The sequence below is a fragment of the Oryctolagus cuniculus genome, chromosome 12 (genome assembly GCF_051225735.1).
Source record: "Oryctolagus cuniculus isolate XC-2025 breed Fujian yellow rabbit chromosome 12, ASM5122573v1, whole genome shotgun sequence".
Lineage (NCBI taxonomy): Eukaryota > Metazoa > Chordata > Mammalia > Lagomorpha > Leporidae > Oryctolagus > Oryctolagus cuniculus.
This window is the reverse complement of record NC_142878.1, coordinates 66320369-66345749: the sequence shown is the minus strand read 5'-3', so window position 1 is coordinate 66345749 and position 25381 is coordinate 66320369. Positions and strand designations below refer to the sequence as shown.

Below are 25381 nucleotides of genomic sequence, written 5' to 3'. Positions count from 1 at the left end.
ATAGAGTGGATACAGTGGACAAACGTATTACTCCAGGTGGGATGGAGAGGGATGGTACAAGATTTCTTCATGCTACTCAGGCTGGTGTGTGATTTAAAATGTATTATTTACTTCTGGAATTTTTCATTTAATGTTTTTGGATTGTGGTTGAATCAGGGTAATTGAAACCATGGGAAAGGAAGCTACAGATAAAGGAGGATGCTCTCAATACCAGCACTACCGGTAATTGGCCGAGTGCCCATGGGCAAGTCACTTAGTCTGTGCCTGTCTCCTCAGATGTGTGATGGGGGGAGTAGGGGCGCATTCTCCTTAGGGTTACTGAAAAGATTAAGTGATTTTGTATGTGGAGAGCGTCTAGGGTAGTGCCTGGGCACTGAGAGTGTTCAGTAGCGGCTAGGGTTGTCTCATTTGATTCCCCAGACGACCTCACGAGCTAGGTTCTATCGTCTCCATTTTACAGATCAGGGAATTAAGCGGCAGAACTGGTGTTGCCCCCAAGCGTAGCTGGCTCTGCCATCTGTGCTGTGACCATCAGACTACCCTGCCTCATGCACACTGCTGGCAGCTGCCATTTAGCATGTTTCAGTCACACACTGGCACTTCTACTGTTTCTTTTAAAAGTTGCTTTATTGTTGTATTTTATTTATTTGAGAGACAGACAGAGAGATTTCCTGTCTGTTGGTCCACTCTCCAAATGCCCCAAACAGCTGGAGCTGGGATAAAGCTAGAGCCAAGAGGCAGGAATTCAATCTGGGGTCTCCCACATGGGAGGCAGGGACCCAGTTGTTTAACCATCACTCCTGCCTCCCAGGGTCTGAGCTGGCAGGAAGCTAGAATGAGGAGCAGAGCCAGAACTTGAACCCTGGTACTCTGATATGGGACACTGGTATCTTAAGAAGCATCTTAACTGTTAGGCTAAGTGCCTGCTTCCCTTCTGCTATTCCTAATCCTCACAACCCTACAAAGTAAATATCATCGTAGCCATTTTATAGATGAGAAAACTGAGGCTTAAAGTGACCATGTAACTCTGTCTGACTCTGCAGCCCTCCTCCTAGTATTGCCTTTTAAAATGTCCACATACTAACTTCAGCTTCCTATAGAAAAATCACAGGCATCTTGGTGTGCATCAAAGATACAGTTACAATCTTTTGGGCAAGCTATTTCCTTGGCTCCATTTGGTAGATTGTCACCTGGGGATTTCAGGGAACCTGGGTTTACCCTTCCTGTGCTCAGCACCAGCCTCCCCTTCCCACCAAGCCCCTGGCCAGTGGGCTGGTTCTGGCCTGACCCTCCACTCCCGGACAAGGCTCAGACCTGCAGTCCTCAGCTGAGACGTAGCCTGGATGCCTTGCTTGACAGTAATGTTCTGTTGTTCTGAAAATTCTTCCCCAAAGAGTCAGATGTAAACAAGCCTCATGTTGAATGATTCCATACAATGAAAGGACCGGAACTGACAAATCCATGGAGATACAAAGTAGATTCGTGGTTGCTTAGGGCTGAAAGGAGGGGATAATGGAGTGATTGCTAATGGGTATGGGCTTACTTTTTAAAGATTTATTTATTTATTGGCCGGCGCCGTGGCTCAGTAGGCTAATCCTCTGCCTTGCGGCGCCGGCACACCGGGTTCTAGTCCCGGTCAGGGCACCGGATTCTGTCCCGGTTGCCCCTCTTCCAGGCCAGCTCTCTGCTGTGGCCAGGGAGTGCAGTGGAGGATGGCCCAAGTACTTGAGCCCTGCACCCCATGGGAGACCAAGATAAGTACCTGGCTCCTGCCATCAGATCAGCGCGGTGCACCGGCCATTGGAGGGTGAACCAACGGCAAAGGAAGACCTTTCTCTCTGTCTCTCTCTCTCACTGTCCACTCTGCCTGTCAAAAAATAAATAATAATAATAAAAAAATCTTTTAAAAAAAGATTTATTTATTTATTTACTTGAAAGGCAGAGAGAGAGAGAGAGAGAGAGATGTTCCCTCTGCTGGTTCACTCCCCAAATGGCCACAACAGCCAGGACAGGGCTGGGAACTCCATCTGGGTCTCCCATATATGAGTGATATTTGGGCCATCCTCCACTTCCTCCTCAGAATCAGTAGCAGGTAGCTGGATCAGAAGCAGAGCAGACAGGACTTGAACCAACACTCCCATAGGAGATGCCATGATACTGGCCTCTGGGGTTTCTTATGGATGTGTTGAAAATGTTCTGGGGGCCGGCACTGTGGTGTAGTGGTAAAGCCACCGTCTGCAGTGCCGGCATTCCATAGGGGTGCCAGTATCCCATATGGGTGCCAGTTCGAGTCCCGGCTGCTCCACTTCCAATAGCTCTCTGCTATGGCCTGGGAAAGCAGTAGAAGATGGCCCAGGTCCTTGGACCCCTGCACCTGTGTGGGAGACCTGGAAGAAGCTCCAGGCTCCTGGCTTCAGATCGGCACAGCTCTGGCCGTTGCAGCCAACTGGGGAGTGAACCAACGATGGAAGACCTCTCTCTCTCTCTCTCTCTGTGTGTGTGTGTGTGTATGTATGTAACTCTGACTTTGAAGTAAATAAATCTTTATAAAAAAAAAAAAAAAAGAAAATGTTCTGGAATTAGATAGTGGGGATTACTGCACAACCTGTGAATATAGTGCAAAGCCCTGAATTGTGCACTTTACATGGGTGAATTTCATGGTAGGTAAGCTACTTCTCAAGAAAGTTGTTTAAGGAAAAGCCAGGCATCCTAGGCATGTGTGTTGCCTGTTTTTGCCCACAGCTGCATTGGGGCAGGGAATGGGGCCAGCAGTGGCTTGGGTGGAGGGTTGGAAGACACTCATGTGTTACTGTGAGCAGGTCTAGGGCGCCATCCACTCTTCTGTGAAATAGGGCCTGGGCCTGGGAAGGGGCTGTGGGAACTGCTGAAGGAGATAGGAAGCCATAGGGTTAGGGATGGGCCTTCCCTGTCCAACCAAAGCAACACCACTTATATGTCTTAGGTTTGTTGGATCTCCACTCAGGACTGATCTTCTATGCAGTGTCCTCTGCTTGAAACTATTTTTTTAAACCCTTAGGCTCCCTATCATCTAAGTTTTTTTTTTCTAACTCACTTGGGTGGTGGTCTCTAGATCTAAATTTCAATACAGTAGCTCTTGTTCTCACTGTTTTTACTGAGCCCTGCATCTCAAAGAAGGAACCTGGGCCAAGAACCTGGTGCATTATTTTAGCCTAAGCTTTCTTTAGATCCCAGTCCAATTGCTCCTTTGTGCAATGCCTGGCTTGGACACAAATCTACCGTTATTTTCCATTGATTTATGAGACATCCAGATTGTATGGAATGTTCCCTGTGAGGGTTGTTGGTTAATACATGACAAGTGTTTAGAAAGATGTCTGGCACCCGGTCTGCTTTACATAAGTGTTAGCTGCTCTCATTTTAGTCTGGCACTGTTTTATTCTCTGCCTCTTAGGTTCCGGACCTTTTCTGGATCTCATTCAAAAGGTGTTTTTAGTCATTCACCAAATTTACATTCCAATCCTCTCTGCCACGGTTCCCCCTCCTTGTTTTCTCCCTCTTTTGGAATGTTCAGAGTTAAGTACATCATATTCCTCATTTCATGGCATGACTATAATTGGTCTGTTTTGGGTCTCTCTTGCTCTTTTTTTTTTCTTTTAGGATTTATTTATTTATTTAAAAGTCAGAGTTACACAGAGAGAGAGAGAGAGAGAGAGAGGTCTTCCATCCAATGGTTCACTCCCCAATTGGCTGCAATGGCTGGAGCTTCACCGATCCGAAGTCAGGAGCTTCTTCTGGGTCTCCCACGTGGGTGCAGGGGCCCAAGGACCTGGGCCATCTTCCACTGCTATCCCAGGCCATAGCAGAGAGCTGGATCAGAAGTGGAGTACCCGGGACTTGAACCAGTGCCCACATGGGATGCTGGCACCGCAGGCAGCAGCTTTACCCGCCATGCCACAGTGCCCCCCCCCTTTTTAAAGATTTATTTATTTGAAAGGCAGAGTTACACAGAGAGAGAGACAGAGAAGAGATGGCAACAACGACCAGGGATGGGCCAGGCCAAAGCCAGGAGCCAGGGAATTTCATCCAGGCCTCCACATGGGTGGCAGGAGCAGAAGCACTTGGGCCATCTTCCCATGCTTTTCTCAGGCCATAAGCAGGGAGCTGGATCAGAAGTGGAGCAGCCAGGATACAAACTGGTGCCCATATGGGATGCCAGCATCACAGGTTGTAGCTTAATCCAATGTGCTACGACATCAACCCCCAGGCCTCCATTTTTAAAAATACTAAGCTAATTCATTTCCCCCTTTTCTCCCATAACCCATTTCCATTCTCTTCCTCCTACAGTAGGTGAGCATTTTAATTTGTTTTATGTGTAGCATTGTTCTTGAATGTTTTCTCACCAAAAAGTAAATTGTTGAATTCATGCATTATTCTAGTATGTTTTTGGTGTCATAGGACATGTTTTCCTCCCTTTAGAAGTTCCATTGGGTCTTTTTTATTTACTTACTAATTAATTCAAAAGGGAGAAAAAGAATGACAGATAGAACTCTCTCTCTCTCTCTTTTTTTTTATTTTTTTTTTTGAGAGGCAGAGTTAGACAGTGAGAGAGAAAGGTCTTTCTTCCATTGGTTCACCCCCAAATGGCTGCTACGGCCGGCGCACCGCGCTGATCCGAAGCCAGGAGCCAGGTACTTCCTCCTGGTCTCCCATTCGGGTGCAGGGCCAAAGCACTTGGGCCATCCTCCACTGCACTCCCTGGCCACAGCAGAGAGCTGGTCTGGAAGAGGGGCAACTGGGACAGAATCCGGCGCCCTGACCGGGACTAGAACCCTGTGTGCCGGCGCCGCAGGATGAGGATTAGCCTAGTGAGCTGCGGCGCCGGCCTAGATAGAACTCTCATCTGCTGGTTCACTCCCCACATGCTCATATGCTGGGACAGAACTGGCACAAAGTTGGGATCGTGGAACTCAATCCAGGTCCCCTGTGTGGATGGCAGGGACATCCTTGTCTCCTCTACTCACTAAGACTGCTGTGCGGTGGGCTGGGATCTGCCTCCAGGAATCCCCTCTGTTGGGATTTGTTGGCATTTTTCTCACTGGACTAGTGTGTGTTTGGGGGAAGAGGAACACAAGGCAGAGTGCTAGTCCATCACATCCTATCAAGGGCGTGTCACTGTGACGTGGCACTGTCGGATTCACCATGATTCCTTTTGCTGGCATAGGGTGGCGGGGGTGAGACTGTGGTGTTTTCCTGTACAAACCAGAATCTAATCCAGAGCCAAGCATTGCGCCTGCTTACAATGTCCTTTGTGTCTCTTTTGGCCTAGAAAACACTCTGTGTTCAATGAGTGATTTTGTCATAGATGCCAGGACCATTGTCCTGCAGCCCTAGTGGGGCTCCTTGCACTGCTGTTCCTTGTATTCTGTAACTAGACGTTGGGTATAAAGTCTTGAAATATTTGAAGTAAACATTTTGTGCTAGAGGCTGTGTGTTGTAAAACCACTTTTTGATTGTTTGTATTCACAACCGTGACTGAAATTTCTGTCTTCTCTGTCGGCCCAAGTGCCTGACTTCTGTGAGGACAGAATTAGACTACAGGGACAGTGCATTGTGAAAGGGCCTTGGCTACCACTTCAGACCCCTCAGACAACCCTTAGAAATGCACACATCAGGGGCGGGGCTGTGGCATAACAGGTAAAGCTACCGCCTGCAGTGCTGGCATCCCATATGGGCACCAGTTCGAGTTCTGGCTGCTCCACTTCAGATCCAGCTCTCTGCTATGTGGTTGGCCCCTGCTACCCATGTGGGAGATCCGAAGAAAGATCCTGGCTCCTGGCTTCCGGTCAGCCCAGCTCTGGCCTTTGTGAATATTTGGGGAGTGAACCAGTGTGTGGAAGATCCTTTCTCTCCCCTTCTCTCTCTAACTCTGCCTTTCAAATAAATAAATTATTTAAAAAAAAAAGAAAAAAGAAAAGAAAAAGAAATGCACACAAACACGCAAGCCCCAGAGCTGGTCTCCCGGCTCCATGGAGGCTGCTCAGTATCAGCCCCTCTGAGCTTCAGGTGTCTTATCTGTAAATGGATAATCAGAGGGCTGTGGAGAGGATTACATGAGATTATGTGTGTGCAGAGCTTGGCACCGTGATGACCTTGACAAGAAAGGAAGGCTGGGAAAGTTGGAAGACAGGAAGTTCATTTGAGGCTGTGTTTAGTGACAGTGAGTTTTCCACATAGGCTTCAGGTACATACTCAGGAGTTCCAGGCACAGGGGAATGGATGCCGTAGAAGAGACAAGCTCTTTATGGAAGGACGGAGGGAATAAGGCTCCAGGAAACACATACAGACAGATCTGAGCATCACGATGTTGAGGTGAAAGCCTTGATCTCTCATCCCTGTGTAAGAGACCCGACTTGGTCCTCTATGGCTTCATCCTGCCCCACTGGGACAGTCCGTCCCCCATCTGCATCCTCTCCCAAGGTGTGATGAGAAAAGAGTGAGAAAGCAGCATTGCAAACCCATCACTGTCAACACTTACACTCTGTGGACAAGCGAGCTTGGTACCCAACACATAGCACACAGCTGTTACGACAGAGCTGTGTTGAAACTGCAAATCCCAGAGTGGGCAAAGATTCCCAAGACCTCTCACATTCAGCCATCCAGCAAAGATGCACCAAGCACCTGCAAAGCAGGCCTTGCCCTGGATTGTTAGTACTGACGATGAGCAACACACAGTCCCTGCCCTGCGGAGGACAGGCTTGTAAACAATCGTTACACGCATGCACTCTGGGGTAACCAAGACCTTCAAAGCGCTACCAGACTGGTGACCTCCAAGCCACATTTAGCAGGCGCTGGCACCGCAGGGACACTTCAAGTAGCAGTTCCTGAATTCACCTATCAGGATGAAGGGTGGGAGAGGTGCTCCCTGTCCTCTCTCCCTGCTCACCCGTCCTGGGCACATTCTCTCGCTACCTTGTCACCCACCCTTCTGACTGTACTTTTAACATCCATGTGCCCACACAATGCTTCTTTCTTGCCTCACTCCCATCTCATATTTCTTCAGTGGCAGCTTTTCAAGCCTTCACCCTCCCTCTGCGGCAGTCCTGTGTCACCGCTTCCCCGTAAGTCATCTGTTGGCTCTGCCCACTGCCTGCCCTAGTTCTTTAGCCCTGTTCAAACCTGCCTCTCACGGCAGAGCTCCGGGCATGCCCCTCAGCCTCTCTCTTCCCTCGCCACCCACTCCCGGAGCAGCTTTCTGCCAAAGTGCAGAAGGAACCTCAACTAAATCGATGAGCAATTAAAAACTTGAACTAAAAAGTCTAAATTTTTTTTTTTTTTTGACAGGCAGAGTGGACAGTGAGAGAGAGAGACAGAGAGAAAGGTCTTCCTTTGCCGTTGGTTCACCATCCAATGGCCGCCGCGGCCGGCGCGCTGCGGCCGGCGCACCACGCTGATCCAGTGGCAGGAGCCAGGAGCCAGGTGCTTTTCCTGGTCTCCCATGGGGTGCAGGGCCCAAGCACCTGGGCCATCCTCCACTGCACTCCCTGGCCACAGCAGGGAGCTGGCCTGGAAGAGGGGCAACCGGGACAGAATCCGGCGCCCCGACCGGGACTAGAACCCGGTGTGCCGGCGCCGCTAGGCAGAGGATTAGCCTAGTGAGCCGCGGCGCCGGCCTAAAAAGTCTAAATATTTAAAAAGGACAATAGTAGGAAAGGGGTTTAGCCTACAGGTTAAGACAGCCACATCCCATATCCAAGTGCCTAGGTTCAATGCCCGCCTCAGGCTCTTGTTCCAGCTTCCTGCTAATGCGGATTCTGGAAGGCAGCAGGTGATGGTTCAAATACGTGGGTCCCTGCACTCATGTGGGAGATCTGGACTGAGTTCCCAGGTTCAAGTTTCAGTCCAGTCAGCTCAGCCTTTGTGGGCAGCTGGGGAGTGAGCCAGTGGATGGGATCTCTCTCCCTCTCTCTCTCTCTCTCTCTCACTCGCTCTCTCTCTGCCTTTCACCAAAAATAAAAAATAAAAAAAAAAAATAAAATAAAATAAAATAAATAAAACATTGTAACTCAGTTGATTTAAAAAAAAAACCTGATAGTGGTATGTGTGAGAACCCTTAAAAATATCTATACATGTTTAAGATTATTTATTTGAAAGGCAGATTTCCAGAGAGAGGGAGAGACAGATCTTCCATCTGCTGGTTCCCTCCCCAAGTCCTCACAATGGCCAGGACTGGGTCAAGCTGAAGTCAGGACCCTGAACTCCATCAGGGTCTCCCACGTAGGTAGCAGGGGCTCAAGTACTTGGGCATCTTTCCCAGGAGCATTAGTGAGGAACTAGATAGGAAGTGGACCAGCCAGGATTCGAACCGGTAGTCATTTGTGATGCCCGTGTCATAGGCGTTGGCTTACTGGCTACACCACAATTCTAGCCCTGGAAATATCTATATTTGTGACTTAGTCGTTTTACCTCTTGTAATCTGTAGCAGGGGGTGGGGAAGAATTGATCTACAAAGATATTCATCGCAGCTTTACCTACAACAGGAGAAAGACTGGAAACCAACAAAATGCCTAAAAATAACCATCACTAGAAATCGCTTTGGACAAGTATTTGATAACACGGGGAAATTCGTGCAATGCACGATTAGCTGAAAATACTAGAATGCTGACCTGTGCATGCTGAGAAGAGGCTCAGTATCGAGTACAAGCTCAGCTGTGATACCAGGAATCGGTGACAGCTCCGCTCCTTGCCCACTGTGTGACTTTTCTTATCCTGTCTTCTTATATTTCTTATCCACCATCTTCACTGCGGGGATCATAACAGCAGCTACCACGTGGTGCTGTCCTGAGGATGACGTAGGTGAAACGTTTCACACCCTGCCTGACTGGTAGGCCTCGGGATAAAGACCATTCTTGAACTGGGTGGGTCATCACTGTTGGCCTTGAGTGTGAAGGGATCTCCAGGGCCGGTGGTTGTGGGCTGGGCTGGGGATGCTGAGAAGCTGGCTGGCAGAGGGAATGGCCACCCCTTGGGGGTAGGCAGCCCTTGGTGTCCTGTCCAGGGTGGCCCTCCCAGGGGCGCGCTCTCACTTCCCCAAGTGTTTGTGACACAGCCTCCTTCCTGCCCGGCTCTATCTGTGAAGCCTTCCATGAGAGGTTTCCATGATCACGCATCCAGGGGAAGGGGGACTCCCAGTCACAGAACATTTTGCTGGAGAAGCAATGGCCTCAGTCAGCACTCCCGAGAACAGGAAGGAGGAGATGCCCAGCTGGTTGGTTTGAAGATGGAGATTTCTGGTCAGGAGAGATGTGAGGAGGACTGAGTCAGGCCTGTGAGTCTTGCCAGCAGAGGAGGCATGCCAATCCCGCCCTGCCGGTGTCGGCAGGAGAAGCGATGACTCCACGACTTGCTACATTGTCTGTTGGCTCCTTCTGTCCATCCCGCTGTGCTTGCCTGAGCAGCCAGCACTCTAACTTTTGTGCAGTTTTTCCTGTGGACTCAGGAAGTGGGGAGGGAGGCGGGACATGTCATCAACCCACTGCCCAGGCAGCTCCCGCCTGGTCCCACAGGGGCAGAATAAATGACTTCCCTAGAGCCGGGGCCTGCGGGCCAGGAGTCCGCAGTGTTCCCGAGCCCGCAGCCCCTGAGTGAGTTTTTCTGCCCTTTCTGCAGTGATGCGGTGCCTGGGGATCCCCACCCGCGTGATCACCAACTTTGACTCCGGCCACGACACCGATGGAAACCTGGTCATAGACGAGTATTACGACAGCACAGGCAGAATCCTGGAGAACAAAAAGAAGGACAGCATCTGGTGAGAGGACCTCGCAGCCCACCCCCAGTGCTGCACGTCCAAGCCCACCCCCTGAGCAGGGGCCACAGGCTGCCGCCCGCCCCATCCCTCCACCACTCACCAACCCCTGGGCTTTCGTCTCCAACAGAAGGCTGGGAGGCAGCTGGGCAAGACACTAATTTGGGGGTTAGAATCCTTGCACCCCAAGAGCTCTCCACCCTGCGTTGGGTTCACCCCTTCATCACCTCTACCCAGTGTTCAGCCTTGGCGTCTGAGCACAGGAGGGCGCCAAGTCTTCACTCTGGAGGCAAAGCCACGAGGGCCACACACAGGAAAAGGGCCACAAGGCTCTCTCTGAGGGCGAGTGAAGGATTTTTTTTTTTGGTTCTATAGACTCCGGAAGCCTTGCTTTCTATTTACACAGTCAGCAGAGGGCAGCGCTTTTCTGGGTGAGGAATAGGAGCTGACAGGAGGAAGACCCATCACTGTCTACCCCTACAGCTCTCATGCCTGGTTGTGGGCTAAGTCTGTCTTTCCATCTAACAGTTCAAGGGTGGGCATTTGGCCCAGTGGTTAAGTTGGGGCGCCATATCAGAGTGCCTGGTTCAAGTCCTGGCTACTCTGCTTCCTGTCCAGCTTCCCAGTAGTGGGCGCCCTGGGAGGAACGGGCAATGGCTCGCATACATGAGTCCTTACCTCAGAGACCCGGATGGAGTTCCTGGTTCCTGACTCCCGCCGGGCCCAGCCCTGGCTCGTTGCTGGCATTTGGGGAGTGAACCAGCAGACAGAAGACCTGTCTCTGTCTCCCTCCCACGCTGTCTCTTTCTCTCCCTGTCGCTCTGCCTTTCAAATAAGTAAAAACAAACAAATGAACTCGGTGGTGCAACCTCTCCCTCAGCCTTGCCTGACAGGCTCCTCTGACCGCTCCCCCAGGAATTTCCACGTGTGGAACGAATGCTGGATGGCTCGCAGGGACCTCCCTCCTGGCTACGGGGGCTGGCAGCTGCTGGACGCCACACCTCAGGAGACCAGCAATGGTAAGCACATGCGGGAAGGCAGGCAGGACCCGCCCCGCCCCCACAGAGCCCCCCTGCAACCCGCGGCCCTCTCTCCTCAGGCCTCTACTGCTGCGGGCCCGCCTCCGTCAAGGCCATCAAGGAAGGGGAAGTGGACCTGAAGTACGACACACCCTTTGCGTTCTCCATGGTGAACGCCGACTGCGTGTCCTGGCTGGTCTACGGTGGGAAAGAGCAGAAACTGCACCGCAACACGAGCGCCGTGGGCAGCTTTATCAGCACCAAGGGCGTCCAGAGCGACGAGCGGGATGACGTCACTGAGAACTACAAGTACCAAGAAGGTACCATGGAGTAGCCCCCCTCAGAGCCCAAGTCCCGGGAGCCAGGGGGCCGTTCCGCGGGGAGGTGCTGGTCGGGATGTCCCCACATCCCGCAGGCCAGCGAGCTCCCACCACAAGGTGTTCATGTTGATGGATGACGAGTTCTTCACCCCTGCCTCCCCCAGAATCAACCTGCCACCTTTGTAGACTCTCCTGGTGATTAATTTAACTATGCTTGTTTAATTCTAGCATTTTTTTTTTTTATTGGAAGACCAGCTAGACCCCCAGACTGGTGTAAGGCCAAATGTTCATTTTCAAATCCATCCGCTGTGGGGCAAGCAGGGCCAGAGGATGACTCCAAGGGGCCTCTAAGCCCAGCCCGGAAGGCCAGGGGGAAGGTTAAGTTGGCCAGGTGTAGATGCATTCCTGGAAATTGAGGAGGGCCAATCACTGGGATCCACCACCTGGAAATCAAACAAAGTGGGCCATAAGCAGGGGTGGGGCGGGGCCAGAGCAGGAGTTGGCAGGGGCAAGACCTGAGGGGGAGGAAGTGAGGAAGTCAGGGGGCAGAGGCCCGGAGAGCTGCCTGGTTGCTGGGAGTGTTGATGAGTGGGCGTCTGTGCTTCGTGTGGGTCTTTGGGGCAGACCCTGAGAGGTTCCAGAACCCAAAGCTGAGAAAGGCATGCCCAGGCCAGCACCGCAGCTCACTAGGCTAATCCTCCACCTGTGGCACCGGCACACCAGGTTCTAGTCCCAGTCGGGGCGCCGGATTCTGTCCCAGTTGCCCCTCTTCCAGGCCAGCTCTCTGCTGTGGCCAGGGAGTGCAGTGGAGGATGGCCCAAGTTCTTGGGCCCTGCACCCGTGTGGGAGACCAGGATAAGCACCTGGCTCCTGGCTTCGGATCAGTGCGGTGCGCTGGCCACAGCACGCGGGCCGCCGTTGGAGGGTGAACCAATGGCAAAGGAAGACCTTTCTCTCTGTCTCTCTCTCTCACTGTCCACTCTGCCTGTCAAAAAAAAAAAAAAAAAAAAAAAAAAGGCAAGCCCAGAAGAGGGACAGTTGTTGATCACAGTCCAGCGGTATCATTCCCCATCCCACCAACTCTGCAGCTACAGAGGCCCTGGAAACAGACCCTGCAGCAGGATTCCAGTGCAGCTGGTTTCTGTGGGAGGAACCCCAAGAAATACAGAGTAGAATGAGGAAGTGAGCCTGGAAGGGGAGGAAGCCATATGTTCTATATTCTTTGTTGTTTCTCTAAAATTCAAATTAAAGGGCCTTGCATTTTTATTTGCCGAATCTGACATCCCCACTACGGATTCAGTAAGTGTCAAGTGCAAGATGACACCGCCACCAGTTTATTGCACCAGAAAGGCAAGCATGCAGGGTAATTATCCACCAACTAAGAGTTAAGGGTGGTGCCTCAGGGATGTCGCCTCCCTGGCACTTCTGGCTTGCCCCACACGTGGGCTGAGACTGCTCTGTTGGCAGAGAGCACCTCAGAGACAGAGTCTATGATGTGAAAACAGGACTGATGGGCACTGAAGTGGTGGGGGCCACGAGGATGCACTGGCGGCATTTGCTGCAGAGCTGCCCAGGGTCTCCTGGGGACTTGAGGGGACTGAGTTACCCTCCGGGGGGCCTCCGACCAGCCAGTGTGGACAGTACCTGGGGGTCAGTAGACCAGAGATGAACTAAATCTGACTCGCACCTTTCTGGGCCCACTCTCACCAAAGCCAACATCTCAAGATCCTCTTCCAAGTGGAGTGAGCTTAGACTTAGCTCCGGAGCAAGTGGCTTCTGCCCTGGGAGGTTGTGGCAAATGCACTGAGTGGGTGGAGCGGGGCCCTCAGTCGAGGCAGCTTCTCGCACAAAGAGGGACACCTGGGGAATTTTTCTGCGCATCCTGCCCTCAGGGTTCCCGAGAGCAAGCTGGGCGGCCTCGTCCTCTCTGCATACTCTACTTGTCTGAACGTGTTTCCTCCTTGCGTTCTCTGTGTTTCTGTTTCTCAATTTCTAGGAAATTGCCTACACCTGACCAGTAGTTTAGTTCCAGAACAGGAAATCACACCATCTCTTCTGTCTTTAAGAGATTTATTCTCCTGCACTTGTGGGCTCTCGTCATTCCCTTGAGGATTTCAGGATGGACTCAGGTGGTCACAGACATGGGTTTTGGAGCCAGACGCACTGGGTTTCCACCTGGACTCTGCTCCTTGCTATCTGTGTGACATGGGCAAGTGACATGACTTCTCTGAAAATCATAACAATGAATAATGACGTTTCGCGTACAAGGACGGTGTGAGGCACTCGGTAGAGCCTGACTCTTGGGAAACGCTTGACCAATGGGAGGCAGTGTTTGTTTTTGAAAACAAGGGTTTTAAGCCTCTCCATTGCCGCAGTGGTGCTGGAGGAGGGGAGGGGGAGGGCGGGCTGCCCCGTAAAGCTTTCCCTCTGGGTGAGCCTGGCCCACCCTGGTGCTGTGCTCTGCCCTCCAGGTTCCCCCGAGGAGAGGCAGGTGTTCCTGAAGGCTGTACAGAAGCTCAAGACTGGGAAGTCCCAAGGCCCCCCAGGAGCAGACGCCCCACCTTCCAGCTCCACGCCCCTGAGCGGAGACAGCCCTCAGAGCCTGGACATACCCTCCCTTCGACCCGGTGAGGTTGCCCAGGTCTCCCTGAAGTTCAAGCTTCTTGAACCGCCCCACATGGGCCAGGACATCAACTTTATGCTGCTGGCTATCAACGTGTCCCCCCAGTCCAAGGACCTGAAAGTGAACCTGAGCGCCCAGTCCCTGCTGCATGACGGCAGCCCCATGCCCCCGTTCTGGCAGGACACGGCGTTCCTCACGCTCTTTCCTCAAGAAGGTATGGGCTCGGGGGCAGGGCAGGGCAGCCCGTATGCGCTCAGTCATGTCAGGGCCAGAGGGGACAAGCCAGCCAATGCTTTTCTTCCTCCTGTCCCTTCTGGCACACATTCCTCCCTCCCCCTCCTCTGCTCCCTTCCTCCTCCCTTCCTTTCCTTTCTCCTCCTCCTCTGCACCCCCCAGCCCCTGCTTTACTCCCCCAAGGAATGCGGCCTGCTTAGTGGGAACAGCCCAAGTTCTGCGGCCTCAGCTTGCCCATTTACTGCAGAATGACCTGGAGCAAGCCCTTCTGCCCCTCTCAGCCTCCATTTCTCCACCTGCAGGGCTAATCCTTGCCTCACCAGGGCTCAGTGCATGCTGGTCCCTCTCCTCTAAGCAAGAGCCACCAGATCCAACCCAGGCCCAGCTGATTGTCTGGCTCCTCTCACATTATCCTTGTGTTCTCTCCCTAGTGAAGACCTACTCCTGCATAATCCCCTATTGCCAATACAGCCAGTACCTGTCCACAGACAAGCTGATCCGCATCAGTGCCCTGAGTGAGGAGAAGAACAGTCTAGAGAAAATCCTGGTGAACAAGATCATCACCTTGGCTTACCCGGGCATCATGATTAATGTAGGCCAGAGTGCTGCAGACGACTGTGGGCCCCCTGGGATCCAGAGGGAGAGGGTGGCGCCCTGGAAGAGGGCACCCAGGCCTGCCCAGGAGAGCAGCCCCTCCTTCCCTTCATCTCTGCTGGTGCCCCCGGGAAGGAGAGTTTGAGAAATCTTCTTCCTCTTGTACCACCAGAGGCCTTAGAGAAGAGCTTTGAGCAGGGGCCATGGACAGTCAGAGAGTGTGAGGTCCGCTCTTGTGCCACCTGCTGCGGTTGGCCATCCCCAGGGCCTACATGGGGAAACACCAGCCAAGGCAGGAGGGTCTTGGAAGGGGCACGGCCCTGCCTGGAGGGCAGCTCCCATCTGACTTGCCATTTTCTGACTGTACAAGTCCCTGGGCCTCTACTTTTTGAACTGTCAGAGAGAATTAGACTGGGTAGCCTCTGCGGACCCCTCCTGCTCTGATGTTTGGTGGTCCTCTGAGTGGGAAGAAGAGATTCAGGGCTCTGTTCCTTCAATTGCTGTCTCCCCAAAGCCAAACAGCCCCCTGGACCCATGGGGCTCTCGGTGGGGGGTGGGGGCAACTCAGAGGTTTCGTTAGAACTTGGGCTTCTGTAGCATCTGAGCAGGGGGGCAATAAGAATGAAGGGACAAGACCCAGAGAAAGGACCTTGAGTCTCCAGGGGAGAAACTGTAGGAAGGCAAAGCTATGGGACCCTCATGGTAGACAGGGGCTGGTGAGTCAAGTTCCTCTGGTTCTGTCTCCAGTCTGATCAGGGTCTGAGGTTGTCCCATGGGTTAGCCTTTGTCTTTCTGGTAGAGAGGGGAGGAGGGACACCTTTGTACATATGCGTCCTGCTTTTAGGAAATAGAGGGAGGCCAGAGAACTTTCCCCTTATGTCTACCATCTGCCTCCTCTCATTTTACTCCCCACAGAGCAGTGCCCTCCATAAACGCTGAATGAGGACTGATGTCCCGCTCCTTCCCGTGCTCTCATTCTCTGTTCAGGTTCTAGGAGCAGCCATCGTGAACCAGCCGCTCTCCATTCAGGTGATATTTTCAAACCCTCTCCTGGAGCAGGTTGCGAATTGCGTCCTGACTGTGGAAGGCAGTGGCCTCTTCAAGAAACAGCAGCGAGTTCTGTAAGCACCAGGAGCACTCTGGTTTTGTTTGTTTGTAAGGTTTATTTATTTTTTTGAAAGGCAGAGTTAGAGAGAGAGAATCTTCTATCCGCTGGTTCATTCCCCAAATGCCTCCAATGGCCAGGGCTGGAGCCCTGGGCCAAAAGGCAAGGGCTTCTTCCAGGTCTCTCACATGGGTGCAGGTGCCCAAGAACTTGGGCCATCTTCTACCTGCTTTTCCCAGGCGCATCAGCAGGGAGAAGATTGGAAGCAGAACAGCCAGGATTCAAATCGGCTCTCATAGGAAATGCTTGCATCGCAGGCAGCAGCTTAACTTGCTGTGCTCCAGTGCCCCAGCACCTAGTACCAGGCCCCGCCCCTCCCCTTTCATCCCGGGGTTAGCTTATCCCAGGCCAGGTTCTGAGAACACCAGGGGAGGGGAGGCCAGGAAGTGAGGGCAAGGGTTTTGCGATTATTCTAATGCCTGTGGCTGTTTGATATTCTCCATTTTCTGATGCAGCATCGGAGTCCTCAAACCCCAACACAGGGCCAGCATCACGCTGACGACTGTCCCTTTCAAGAGTGGCCAAAGGCAGATCCAAGCTAATCTGAAGAGTGACAAGTTTAAGGACATCAAGGGTTACAGGAGCGTATATGTAGACTTTGGGTTGTAAATTCCGGGACAATGAGCTACACATGTGGATTTTAAGTTTCAGGAAAAGGAGCAGGTTCAAGAGGATCCACAGAGCTGCAACATGAGTGGCAAGAGAGATACTGGTGATGTCTCGTTCCCTGGGTCACTTGGACAGCCCCCAGGGCTCTGTTCAGGGCCTGGGGATTCCATGGTATCCCATTCAGAAGCGCAATTCAGCACAGTGGGCAGAGCACACTTGTTGGACTTGGCCGTGACTTGCTTCCCCTCAGACATCAAGGCAAGAGGAAGACTGGCTTCACAGCTTACTGTCATTTGTTCTAATGGCCACCTCCCTCTTACCAATAAAGGTCAGTCCTTGTTCTCATCTCCCTGCCCCGTGTGATCATCACTTCCCATCACCTGTTCCCTGGATGCAGGGAACATCCTGGAGTTTCAATGCCTGAACCCACTCACTCATTCAAGAAGAATTTATTTCATGACTTCACATGTGTTGGGCACTGTTCTGAGGGCAGGGGACAAGGCAATCAGCAAAGCCCTCATGGAGGTGGGGAAGACAGACAATAAACATGTCAACAGACAAGATGCTTACAGACGGTATATGGATCCCATCAGGAAAATCAACACCTCTGTAGGTGTTTCTACATACCACCTACCATCCGGTGTCTTGGGAAAAAGCCTGGGAGATTTTTCACCTTGACCTGTACTTGAGTCCCTTGCCACATCCAGGAGGACTAAACCCCTTCACGCAAAGTCCCCCGGTGCATTGTTGTCCAAGCCCACCTTGGGTTGGTTGGGACATAAGATAGAGCCAGCTGAATAACACAAAGGTATGAATTTTTGTGCCCCATGCTTTCCCGGGTCCTACTGAACCCAAGGCAACTCTAGTCATTATTATCCCTTGGACACACTTGGCTTTTTCAGGCCTGTGCGAAGTCCTAAATAGAGAAAGGCATGATGCACCTGCCTTCCAGGCTTGGCTTCCTACTGAGCCAGTTGTCTTGATAAATGTCCACACATTAAATAAAAAGTTGAAGACTTCCATTATATATAAACAAAAGGGTTAGTGTAGTTAATCAGAGGGAGAGCCGGGGGTGTGGTGAGAGCTCTGGTGGTAGGTTGATAGCCTTGTTAGAGAGTGGGCTGAGAACCAGGAGCTGGAGGCAGGGAACTGGAAGTAACGTACAATTATTTCAACCTGTAATTACTACCTGACAATCAGAAGAAATCATTTAAGGAAAACGCTGTGAAGAGGAACGACTTACAGAGATAATGCCTCTGAAGGACTGGGATGATTTCAGCTCCCACACCCTGGGACCTTTCTGAGTCCTGATTCTAACACTGCAACCATTAACTCTTCCACTCAACAAATATTTACGAGTTTCTACGAGGGGCCAGGTCCTGAGCTAGGTAGGTACTGAGGAGTTAGGAAGCTCAAGTCGAAGGCGATGAAGAGTGAAAAATAAACAGGAGGTTATGACACAGAGTAATGAAAACCAGTCCAATCTCGGGATTGTGGATTGAAGGCTTCCTAAAGGGAGAAGCATTTAGACTGATAGTCAAAAGGCTAGGAGCCGGTCAAATGCAGACTGAGAGTTGGAAGGGGACAGTATGGAGCTGCATGCAAGTCATTCAGAGGGAGAAAGCAGGAAAAAAATGAGGCAAAAGCCAGGTGGTGGAGAGCTTCGGGTGGCGGTTGGAGGTGCAAACACTGTGGTCCACAGGCATCTGCTTCCTGTGAGCGTGGGGTCACAGAGCTCAGTTTTGTGGAGCTGAGCACCCTTCTTGTGACTTAAGCAGCACTTAAAGAGCAAACACAGACTTCTCCACCCAGCTGCCATGGGAACTCAGTTCCCAGCAGTGTCACTCCTGTGAGTGCAGGGCCTTCCTCGATCACAAAGCTTGTCTCTCACTCATTCCTATAACATTTTCAGCGCCAATGCACTAAACATTCTAGGCCTGGGGGAGGGCATGGGAAGCGGGGCAGATAGGGTCCTCCCCAGTCCATCCCCACCTAACCCCGGAGCTCCAAAGAACTCAGTATAATATCATTCACACAACACTCAATTCAGCTCCTCATCCAAAGGAACTTTGACAGGGGCTTTTTTTTTTTTTTTTTTCTAAATGCTAGTTTTCTGAAGCTGTTGTGTCAGCTGATAGTCTTTATTTTTTTATTTTATTTCTTTTTTATTTTTGACAGGCAGAGTGGACAGTGAGAGAGAGAGAAAGGTTTTCCTTTACCGTTGGTTCACCCTCCAATGGCCGCTGTGGCCGGCGCACTGCGCTGATCCGAAGCCAGGAGCCAGGTGCTTTTCCTGGTCTCCCATACGGGTGCAGGGCCCAAGCACTTGGGCCATCCTCCACTGCACTCCCTGACCACAGCAGAGAGCTGGCCTGGAAGAGGGGCAACCGGGACAGAATCCGGCACCCCGACCGGGACTAGAACCCGGTGTGCCGGCGCCGCTAGGCGGAGGATTAGCCTAGTGAGATGCGGCGCTGGCCGACAGGGGCTTTTGAAGGAGTTCCTTTTCCCTGGCTGGGTATAGCTTTGTTGGATCTGCCAGCAGGAAGGCCCTGCCTTCCCATGGCCAAGAGCTGGGCATGTGACTTACACCGGACCCGCTGGACTCCTCTCCCTGACGTGAGCTCCAGAGCGCAGTGTGCCGGAGCAAGGAGAAACTTGGAGCCTGTCCACACCCGCAGTAGGGAGCCAGAAACAGACCAGCTGCTTCCACCTCCCCACTGTCCAGGTCTCCACCCTTCTCCTAGATCTCAGCTTGGTTTTCCTTCTTCCTAACAGCCCAGGAGCTCCCTCATACTTCAGCTTCTTTGTCTGAGCTGATTAAAACCAGTTTCAGTCCCTTGCATTCAAAGGACTTTTTCTGTTCAGGATTAGGTTTAAGATCACACAGAATGGTTCTGACTCCAAATTCCCCCTGTGCCATGGTGCCCCATGTTCCTGGAGATCTGCCCTTCAGTGTCACAAGCTAGCCCGAAGTTCAAGGGAGTGGCAGAAGCTCCGGTTCGCTGGAGCCTGGTGGGGCTGGGGCTGGCTGTGTAGAAAGCACAGGTGGCAGCAAGAGCTCGACTTTGCTCCTCCTTCCAGGCCCATTGTGTAGCTTTTTCCACATCGTGTGTCCACTGACCAACGGGCAACTGCCCAGGTACAGCAGGTGCCACCTCACTACCTGTCCCTGAGATCTGAGTTTCAAGTATGTGGGTGGCGGCTGGTGCCAGCTTTGGGCCTGTTGCCTTCTCAGGAGTAATCTGATTACAGAGTGCTGACTGCAGACACTTCCCTTCCTTCGAGCCCACGGGACGGCACTGGGCCTCAGATAGTGCGAGAGTACAGAGCACTCTGCAGGGAGGCTGGCCCTGTGCCCTGCACAGCGAGGGGTTCAGGGACTGCTAGACTTGGATTGATGAACCAATCTGTGGGAATGTGAGAGAGAGCCCTGTGGTCTCAGATAATGCCAGGCTTCGGATAATCCCAACATCCTCCAGAGAATTTTCTTTGTGACAGGCAGTTAGGAGAGAGGCAGAGCGCCATAATCAAGGCTGATTTAGAACTGGTTTCAGGGTTGGATGTCTGGCACAGCACTTAGGTCACTGCTTGGCACACCGGATTCATGTCCCAGCTACTTCCGCTTCCAGTTCAGCTTCTTGCTAAAGTGCAGGAGGCAGTAGGCTCAAGATCTTGGGTCTCTGACACCCACGTTGGAGGCCCAGATTGAGTTCTGGGCTCCTGGCTTCAGCTTGGCCCAGATCTGGCTGTTGCTGGCATTTGGAGAGTGAAAGAACAGATGGAAGCTCTCTCTCATTCTGCCTTTCAAATAAAAGGGAAACAAGTAAATTTTTTTTTTTAAATGTGAAGTGGGATTCAGTGTTTTAGAAGGCTTTGCCTGTTTCCTGTTCACTTGTGCTCATGGAGCACAGCCCTTTTGGGAACCCAGCCAAAAGCTAGAAATGTGTATTGGGACCCCTTATCCTTGGCTGCCCTGGAACTCCAGCCCTGTGAGGTTGCCCAAAAGTCTCTTCAGATTTTAGGCTGTCACCTGCCAATTACAAGTCAGCAAATGCCCCAGATGGAAAATGCCCTCAGGGTCCAACCTATCTCTTTGGCTCTTCTTCTCTCCAAGGCCTTTGTTTCATTTCATTTCGGTTTTTGGTGTGAGTGGTGCTTTCTTCTTTATTGATGTGCTTCCTATCTTCCCCAACAATTTCAGTCCCTTCTATCTACCCCCCCCACTCCAAAAAAAGAGAAAGTGACAAAAGGAAGGGGCTGTCCATGGGGCAGTTAGAAATGGAACAGAAACCAAAGCAACCACTGAATGTGACAGAGATTGACAGTCAAGAAGTCTACAGAATGGGGCGACCACTGTGGCCTAACAGGGTTAAGCCACCAACTGTGATGCCAGCATTCCATACGGGTGCCGGTTCAAGTCCCGGCTGCTCCACTTCCTATCCAGCTCCCTGCTGATGGCATGGGAAAGCAGTAGAAGAAGGTTCAAGTCCTTGGACCCCTGTACCTGCATGGGAGACCCAGAAGAAGCTCCTGGCTTGGGCTTGGCCCAGCCCCATTGCAGCCATTAGAGAGTGAACCAGTGGATGGAAGATTCTCTCTCTCTCTCTCCCTCTCTCTGTAATTCTGCTTTTCAAATAAATAAAAATAATAAAGTCTTTTAAAAATTTATCTCATACTATAAAACCAAGCTTATAGGGAGGAATCTTAAAAAAAAAAAAAAAGTCTACAGCAGCATAAGCGAGGCGGGCATGGGAGCAGAAAGGAGAAAGGAAAAGTACCGGGGTCCTCCCCACATTACCCCATCCACTGAGAGGGGCCAGAGGAAAAACATCAAACATTAAGAAATGCAGGTCTTGGGGGGGAGCCAAGCTGGGGAAGGGGGCCACCTCTTCCTGTAGAACAGGACTCCACCCCCCCAAACTCGGGCAGCAGCTTCACAAACCAGAGACCCTCTCATCACTGTAGACAATGTACAGAGAAAGTTTGTCTTCGGAGTGTTCCTGGTATGGCTGACCCAGTGTGGCACCGGTGGGTGGAATGACTTTTTCTTTGTGTAATAATTGATGCAGTGTTTTGTTTTGCTTTGTTTCAAAAAAGAAACAAAGGCAGAGAACAGAGCAAAAGCTCCCATCCTCTGGTTCACTCCCCAGATGCCCATATAGGCCAAAGCTGGGCCAGGCCAGAGCTGGGAGCGGGAACCTTAATCCAGGTCTCCAATCACTTGAGCCATAACTGTTACCTTCCAGGATCTGCATTTGCAGGAAGCTGGAACTGGGAGACAGAGTTGGGAATTAACCCCAAACACTCCAGTGTGAGATACCGGTGTCATAACCTCAAGGCTGAGCACCTGCACCCGGAATGACAATGCTGACAGGGAAAAACAAGGCAGCCACAGCTCAGAGACAAATTTGCTTCTGAAGCAAGAAGCATAACTGAACAACTGAGATGAGAAGGCACTGGGTATTTCTTTTCATCCAGGTTTCCCTGTCTTCTCATCCTTAGGGAGGTTCCTCTCTCCTCTTTGTATAGGAACTTCATCCACCCAGGAACCTGGCTGGACCAGGCTGGGCTGAGGAACCTGGAGAAGAGAGGGTGGGGCAGGCAGCAACGCCTCCACTCCAGATCGATTTATTTATTTGTTTGTTCAAAAGGTAGAGTTGGAGAGAGTGAGAGATCTTCCATTCACTGGTTCACTCTCCACCCTGAACTCCATCCTGGTTTCCCACGTGAGTGGCGGGGGCCCAAGCACGTGAATCATCAGCTGCTGCTTTTCCAGGCCATTAGCAGGGAGCTGGATCGGACGCCACCACAGGCCACAGCTTAACCCACTGCACCACAACACCTCCCTTCTACCCCTGAGGGCTTGACGCTTCAAGCTCTTGCTGTCTTCAAACAAATACTTAAGATATTTATTCTGCTTTTCTAGTTTACCCTCAACAGAGGTGCTCATTCTAATTGCTGTATCTGGAAGCAGAAATCCTTGAGAGATTTAAAAAGAAGGTTGAACAAGAGATACCTTCCTGGTAAAACAGCTTCACTGAAGACTGCAGTGAAATCCCATGTGTGGGACCGGGGTTGGGAGACCTGTGCTTGGGCCCTGCACCCCATGGGAGACCAGGAAAAGCACCTGGCTCCTGGCTCCTGCCATCGGATCAGCGCGGTGCGCCGGCCGCGGCGGCCATTGGAGGGTGAACCAACGGCAAAGGAAGACCTTTCTCTCTCTCTCTCTCACTGTCCACTCTGCCTGTCCAAAAAAAAAAAAAAAAAAAAAAAAAAAAAGGGAGACCTCGCCTTCTGTCCAGGCCTCGCCGCAAGCTGTGATGCACATGCACCGGGAAAGCCTCAACTCCTGGACAGCTTTGTGGTTTATTTCTAATGCGTGCACAGCCTGTGGACAGGTCGACTGTGAGGTGCATTTTTAGCCTCACCCTCGGCTTGGTATGGGCTCCTTGTCTATTCTTTCATTGTTTTCATTTTAATGAGCTCTTCAACCATATTATTAGTTTTCCTAAAGTTTTTCTGGAATTATGAGGAATATGAATGGATTTGTTCAAAAAAATCCATTCATTAAAATAAATGTTTACTCCTGAACCTGTTGGAATAATGATCTGTTACCTGATCTATAGGATTCTTCAGATCGTGTGAGAGAATGGATGTGAAAGTGCTTTGTGAAACAATGTTCCAGCGTAATTAATTTATCTGATCCTGGGAGTGACACTGAATACTTTTGCCTTCCCCAGCCCCTCCATTACAACGTCTGTGAATCACTTGTCTTTTCAAATCTGCCCCCATCTACCCTCACCAACACCCCCTGAGCAGGCCACTGTCGTCTTTTCGCCTGAACCATTTCTCTGGTCTCTCCTTGGTTACCCCCTTCCCCTTCTGTTCTCTTTAAATAATGTCTCCTATTTTAGTCAGTGGGATATTTTAAAAATGCGTATCTGATTGTGTTGCTCCCTGGTTTAAAATATCACTCAGCGGCTTCCTACTGCTCCCAGGATAACACCCCAAATCTGCAGCTCAACTCTGCAAGATTTCACCCCTACCTTACCTCTCGCCATCTCGCTCTGGGATGCAGCTCCACTGCCTTCTTTCTGTTGCTCCCCGCCTTAGAGCCTGAGCACCTGCTGTTTTCTCTCCTCCCACTTCACCCACTTCATTCCTCGCCCAGTGGCCCAGCGACTCCCTTTCACCTCCCAGGTTCTCAGCGCGAATACCACGTTCTCAAGGAAGCTCGCCTTGGTTTCCTCTCCTAGGTCTGAGAGCTCATAGCTTCTGTGGTACAGCACTTGCCTACCACAATGGCAGGAGGGTTGAGCTGCGAGTACTTAGTGTTTGTCTCCCCCTGCTGGGATAGAAGCTTCCTGGTGGCAGGGACACTTGGATCTAATTACTACTCCATCATTAGACCCTAACAGCTCAAACCATTCCCGGTGCACAATCACGCTCAGTACGCACTTGTTTCACAGATGAATACGTGAATCCCTCTTGGGTACACGGGAGTGTTTTTCTGCTGGAGGCTGGGGAACGGAACGGCGTGGGTAGGATGCAGAAGGACAGATCTTTCTGGTCACCCCTCCCTCCATCCTCCTCATGTCTCCCACTCACCCGCTTATCCCAACTCAACCACAGCAGTATCTGGCTCATCATAGGCACCCCTGAAGGTGCCCCAAGAAGCATTCGTGGGAACTGTCCTAGGAAGGAGAGCCTTCTCTCTGCTAGCAACCCCGAAAAGGGGAGCTAGGAGGGAGAGAGCTGTCTGTGGTCACACAGTGATTTTCAGTCAGCCTTTTCTTCCCCCTTGTAAGTTTTTTTTTCTTAAAAAAAAAAAAATCTCACACATAAATATATACGCATGGTACAAAGACACAAAAGTATACACAGAAAAATGCCTTGGGTCTTGGCACTGAGTCTCCTCATCAGAAGCAGGAACTCTCCAGACAGCCTCTGTGTAAGCACCTGCACATTCATTTACGTCCCTTCCACATACAGCCCCCGCCTGAAGGCAGCTCAGTGTTTACCCCATTCTCTACCCTGCTGATTCCATCCAACAACACAGCTTGGAGACTGTGCCCCTTCTCACACGGGTACAGTGCTCTGCTCAGTGCACATCTCTGTCAACATCTTTTCTATAGATGTCTATATAGTTGCCAGTCTTTTGATAATATCAATGCTTTGAGCACATTCGTACAAATTTCATTTTATGTTTGGCTATTGTCATGGTAAATATCTAGAAGTGGAATGGCTGAATGGACAGAACTGCATGCCCTGGAGATTCGTATGCTAAAGTCCCACCCATAATGGGACTGCAATTGCAGACAGGGCCTGTGAGGAGATAACAAAGTCTAGGTGGACTCATGTCCCTGTAAGGAAAGGGTGAGCAGAATGAGAGTTTGGCTTAACAGCTAAGCCATCATTTGGGATGTCCACATCCTGTACCAGAGCGTCTGGGTTCAAGTTCCCAATTCTACTCCTGCTTCCAGCTTCCTGCTGATGCACACCTTGGGAGGCAGCACTGTTGGGTCCCTGCCACCCACGAGGGAGACCTGGACTGACTTCCCAGCTCCTGGTTCTATCTGGCCCAGCCTCAGCTGGGGCGGACATCTGGGGAGTGAAAGCGGAGGGAACCTCATTGTCTGCCTTTCTCTTTCAAATAAAAAAAAATAATATTCTTAAAAATAGGAAAAGAAATCTCTGTTTCCTCATGTTCCCAGAGAAGCAGACATGGTGAGAAGACCAGAAAGGAGACCATCACCGGACAGCAGCCCTGACGGCTCCTTGATCTTGGACTTCTGGTCTCAGGATCTGTGAAAACAAATGTCTGTTACTGAGGTCACCGAGTACGCGGTCTCTTGTCCTGGCAGCCCAGGCCGGCATTCACACTCCCAATGGTAACTTTTCCCCTAAACCATCGTCAGCTCAGAGTGCTGTCCAACTATTTTTTCTTTACCAATCTGATAGGTTAAAATGATATCTCAGGGAAGGTTTATTTTGTGTTTATATTAAATTTCTCATGTTTGAAAGATTTGCATT

The 25381-nt window shown here is 51.2% G+C and overlaps 1 protein-coding gene across 1 annotated transcript in view; it reads left to right on the top strand.

The window, feature by feature from the left end:
- TGM5 (transglutaminase 5) overlaps positions 1-16690 on the top strand; it is a 35505-nt gene extending 18815 nt beyond the window's left edge. Inside the window, exons 7-13 of the mRNA XM_008269112.5 lie at positions 9646-9784; positions 10697-10800; positions 10881-11120; positions 13592-13957; positions 14409-14569; positions 15559-15692; positions 16192-16690. Of these exons, the coding sequence (XP_008267334.2) occupies positions 9646-9784; positions 10697-10800; positions 10881-11120; positions 13592-13957; positions 14409-14569; positions 15559-15692; positions 16192-16345 (1298 nt within the window). The 3' untranslated portion in view covers positions 16346-16690. The remainder of the gene's footprint in view (positions 1-9645; positions 9785-10696; positions 10801-10880; positions 11121-13591; positions 13958-14408; positions 14570-15558; positions 15693-16191) is intronic.
- Positions 16691-25381: the final 8691 nt, after the last annotated feature.